Raw genomic sequence first — 4,578 nt, forward strand, 5'->3', positions numbered from 1 at the left:
GAGAGCGTCCCTGCCGATGCCACGCACAGGCAGCCTGGGCATGAAGGGATTACGGCAAAGGAAACACACCTCGATAAGCTGCCAAAGATACCAGGGATGCTGGGCTCGGTAAGGGGTCTAATGGGGGCTGCAAGAAGTCGACTGCTCCTACCAAGATCTAGCTGAGGGGCTGGGGCTGCCCTCCAGGCACAACCACAGGAGGGATTTCAGGTAAACGCCTTTTACCTTTGGCGAAAAGGAGGTCACCAAGGTTCCTCTGCTTCACCCTTGTTCTTTTCCTGTTTACTGAACCCCCTACTGTGCGTGCTGGGAACATGCACACGTGTGCTCAGGAGGCTAAGGGTTCCACGGTACTGTCCCCTCACACCTGCAGAGAGAATGATCTCATCTACAGCCAATTTGAGCCTGATAATAACCTTCCCATTTCCTAGACCTGGAAAGTGAAGTTCAGGGTTAAGTGCCCTGCCTAGAATTCCTGAAGCTGGGACTCGAACCCAGGTCCTCTGCCTCTCAATACCTCGACCCTCCTGCCCTAAGGAGGCCAGAGATTCATTCCATTTTCAACCTGTTGCCTTTTCCCAAGAACGGCATAGGAGCAAGTTCAAAGATGGAATGAATCCTGATCTCTTCCCGCCCTCCCTGGGCTCCAAGAGGAGACTGCCGCAGACAGGGCAAAAAAAGTCACCGAGACGAGGGGGGCAGAGGTGGGGAAGCTGGTGCCTAGAGGCAGAGGGTCCAGATTCAAGTCCCAGTTTGAAAGGAGAGAAGCAAATCCAACAGATGCACTCACTATCTGTGAGTTATTCATCTTTGTGCCCAGGGCCAGCTCGGAACCACAGAGACACTGGAATAAATGTGTGATGAGTCTTCGTTAGAGATGAAAAGTTCTGGGGAACTTTTATAACACTGTATATAACTGAATCGCTTTGCTATACACTTGAAACTAACACAACATTGTAAATTAACTATACTTCAATTGAAAAACAGAAAAAAAAAGTTCTGCAGTGGTGGGACTCTGCCCTGAAACAGGAGAGACACCCCTGGGACCCAGGCGAGGGCTCCCTTTGCTCACAGCAAGGCAAAGACCAGGGAAGTGCCAGACGACCAGAGGGGAAGAAACCCAAGGTGTAAATAGGAAGGAAGGAGGGGAGGAGGAGGGAAGGGAAGGGGGGCTGGGAGGTCTCTGTGTTGGTAGATCCTGAGTTGAGGTCTGACTGCTGAGAACACAGCAAGGTGTTTAAACCCAAGGGAGCTACTCCCTACAGGGCTGATCGAAGCACTAAATGAGGTGATCCGTACAAATGTGCTTTGTGAGCTGTAAAAATTTAGTTTCCTTTTTCATTCTTGCAAAGAGAAGGACCACATGACGATTGGCCTTACCCTTCACTAAGCCACCCTTCTGGGGAGGAGGCCGTCCTGACTTCTGAGGTCTTCTCTTCTTCAGTAACAGGAAAATCCCCTATTGAGGCCCCAGATTACCGGGCTTCCTTGACTGTCAGCCTCTGGTGAGGGTACTACTGCATCAAGATTGGCTCATAACAGTGCCTTCAAGTGCTCCCTGGAATCTAACCTCTATCTGCAGGTCAGTCCTTCCCAAACTTCACATGACCGTAGATACTCACTCCCCCAGATCTGAAGAAGCCCATATGCCCCAAGGGCAAAACCATCTGCTCAACAGCCCAAAAACAAAGAGACAGAGTCTCTCCATTCCTGGCCTGTTCCTGCCCCTCTCAAGTCCCCTGCCCAGAGACCCCAGACTTCCTGTGGCCTTTTTCCAACCTGGTCCCAGAAAATAGAGAAAGAGGGAGAGGGAGAGAGAGAGAGAGAGAGAGAGAAAATACCCAGTTGCTCAGTCCACCATTATTCAACTAGATTAGTGCATTTCATGCCCCCAAAGTTTTATCTCGGAAGGCAGTAAGCTCTGGGCATAGGGATTGTCTTTATATCTTGCTACACCAAATAGAGCTGGCATGGATTGAAAATTTTTTCCTCCAAATTCCTCTTTGTTTACTTTACATTCTAGCTGTTACATAATCCTCACTCTTACGCTCACTTATCTGATAATGTAATACAGAAGAACCTTTTGCATTCTATTACAAGTTAATCACTAAAGGGATGTTGTCTATAAGCTTAAATTATACATAATGGCCTATCTCTGGGAACCCTGCTTCTCAGGTAGTGAACATTAAGCTACAGTACCTTTGTTGAGCTCACAGGAAACATCCTGACCAGGCCCACCTATGACTACAGGGAGGAAGAAATTAACACATACATCCCCTCCAGAGGCTGACGGGAACCAGGAAATGTTTGACTTTACACCCTCCCCTTTTAGTATAAAAGGAGCCTGAATTCTAAGTCAGGCAAGATGGTTCCTTGGGCACGAGCCTACCATCTTCCCAGTTTGCTGGCTTTCCGAATAAAGTCGTTATTCCTTTGCCCCAGCAACTCGTCTCTCGATTATTGGCCTGTCGTGCGATGGGCCATATGAGCTTAGACTCGCTAACAGTAAAACTCCATTGCATTTATCTAGTGCTTAGTTTATGAAATGCCTTGCCGCAAAAGAAAATATATTTATTTAACACTACGGAATAAACAGACCAATCCATTGGATTTGACTTTTCCTTCTAGGAAACACTTTGGTGAAGGCTCAACCAGGATAGGAACCTTCAGAATTCACCTATGAAAGATCTCAAACCAGGAGTCAGGTCTTTACTTGGGAATCACTCTTACCCCACCTCCTCACAGGGCTGTGGGAAGGTCCCAGTGAGAAAGTATACCGATGGTACTTGAAAATCTTATACCCACCTAAGTTACAATCGGTATCACAGCCCCAAGGGCTCAAGGCGAGTTCACAAGCAGGTAAAACGGGATCGGGCCCAAAGCTGTAGGCGCTATTTCTGACCCTCTGCTCGCCAAAGCAGCGAGCCAAGCGACAGCTTACATCATAGCTGCCTGATCTGCCCCCCAACACTTTGTCTGTCCCAATTAGATAGAAGAGGTAGGGAGATCTGGAGTTCCACCAACTGACGGCCCCATACAGCTTGCCCAGCAAAAGCCCAAACAGGTCAGCATGCCAGATGTCCAGGTGGAATGAGCTATGTCAAGCTGATCGCTCCCTAGTCACCCTTCCCAAATTCTCCATGCCACCAGAACTGCTCTGCTTCCAGCTCACTGCCACCAAGAGTGGCCCCTTCCTTCCCTCCCGGCCTCTGTTCTTCGAGCCCATGGGGTGGGGGTCGGGGGAGCAGATCCGCTGCACCCGAAGAGTAAGCAAGGATTTGGGGCTGGGGGGTAGGGGGCGTGGTGGGGTGCTGTGTCATCGCAGAGCTGCAGGTTTGGTGCGCAAGGGTGAGGGTAAGATGTACAGCCCCGGCTCCAGGAAGATCCCAGAGTCCCACTACCTTTCCGAGGGCAAGATGAGGGAGGGCATTCCTGGCCGTATTTGGGAACAGGGGACCATTGAGTTGAAGTCCCAGAGTAACCTCGAATGCAGCTGGACCTGTTGCCAAGCTAGCCTAGTGCTGCTAAATCGTCCCGTCTCAAGGCCCCTCTCCACCTGGGCTTTGCAAACTCCAGCCCTTTTTCTTTCCACCGATTCCCACCCGGGGCCCCCAAGAAGGCCGGCCCTTGCCGGGGGGGGGGCGGGGGGAAGGGGTCCTGGTAGTCTCTGAGAGCGTGGGAACAGGAGCTACCAGGCGGTGTCTCCGCGGCAGCCATTGCGGACCTTCTGAGACCGGAATTCCAGCAGGAGCGAGCCCTGGCCGGGGACGAGCTTTCCTTCCCCGCCCCCTAGTCTGGCTGGCGAGTGGGGGACGCGCGCGGAGTCCCACACCTGGCTCCTCTCCCGCTCCTCTCCGCGGGGCCCAGGGGCGGCCATCTTCCACGCTGGGGGCGTCAAGGCTCCAGGGCCCCGGCGCCCTCTCTGGGGAGTCCCAGGCTCCGGCTGAACTCTGAGGAAGGAACGGACGCAAGGATCCCAGTGCGCGCGGTAGATCCTGCATGGTTCTCCACCGCTCGAATCTGCCTCTTGGGCTCCAAAATCCGACCCCCACAGCACGTTGGCCCAGCTGTCCCAGAGGACGAGGATTCGGGGCGGGGGATGAGCGCAGTAGACTCTTTCCTTCCCTCCAGGACGCCCCAAGCTCCACTCAGCGCTGGAGGTCTTGTTTGGCGCCCTGGGACCCATGACTCCTGATTCCCTCCTGCAGCAGAGAAAGGTGGCGGGAGAGGCCCCAGACCCTTACCGTAGCATCTTCCCCTGCGTAGTGCCCGATGACCCGGTGGCCCCCCGGGTGCCGGTGTGACCATTCGGTGATGTTGTAGACCTTGCGGTCGATGACGAGCCACTGGTCCGTGCGCAGGTTGTGCTTCTGAATCTCCTCCCAGCGGAAGGTAGGCATCGGCGCTTCGCGCTCGGTGGCCCCCTCGCCCTGGTTCCCCCCCTTCCCCATGCTGCCTGCCGACAGGGTTGCCCCGTGCACTGCGGTGTGTGCGGCCCGGGGCCTCCTCGCTTTCGGCTTTTGTCTTCTCCTACTCCTCCCCCCACCGCGCCCCCTCCCCCAGCCGCCTCCCCTTCCC

The 4,578-nt window shown here is 53.8% G+C and overlaps 1 protein-coding gene across 2 annotated transcripts in view; it reads right to left on the reverse strand.

The window, feature by feature from the left end:
• Nucleotides 1-4,568, reverse strand: part of FADS2 (fatty acid desaturase 2) — a 34,728-nt gene extending 30,160 nt beyond the window's left edge. The window contains exon 1 of one of the 2 annotated variants that reach the window (XM_024748576.1): nt 3,833-3,897. In XM_024748576.1, coding sequence (XP_024604344.1) covers nt 3,833-3,877 — 45 coding nt within the window. In that variant the 5' untranslated portion in view covers nt 3,878-3,897. Of the gene's footprint in view, nt 1-3,832; nt 3,898-4,244 lie in introns of those variants that run through there. The other variant, XM_024748575.1, reaches the window with a different exon arrangement.
• Between the last annotated feature and the right edge of the window lie 10 nt (nt 4,569-4,578).

Source organism: Neophocaena asiaeorientalis, unplaced genomic scaffold (genome assembly GCF_003031525.2).
Source record: "Neophocaena asiaeorientalis asiaeorientalis breed wild unplaced genomic scaffold, Neophocaena_asiaeorientalis_V1.1 scaffold43, whole genome shotgun sequence".
NCBI classification, from domain to species: Eukaryota; Metazoa; Chordata; class Mammalia; order Artiodactyla; family Phocoenidae; genus Neophocaena; species Neophocaena asiaeorientalis.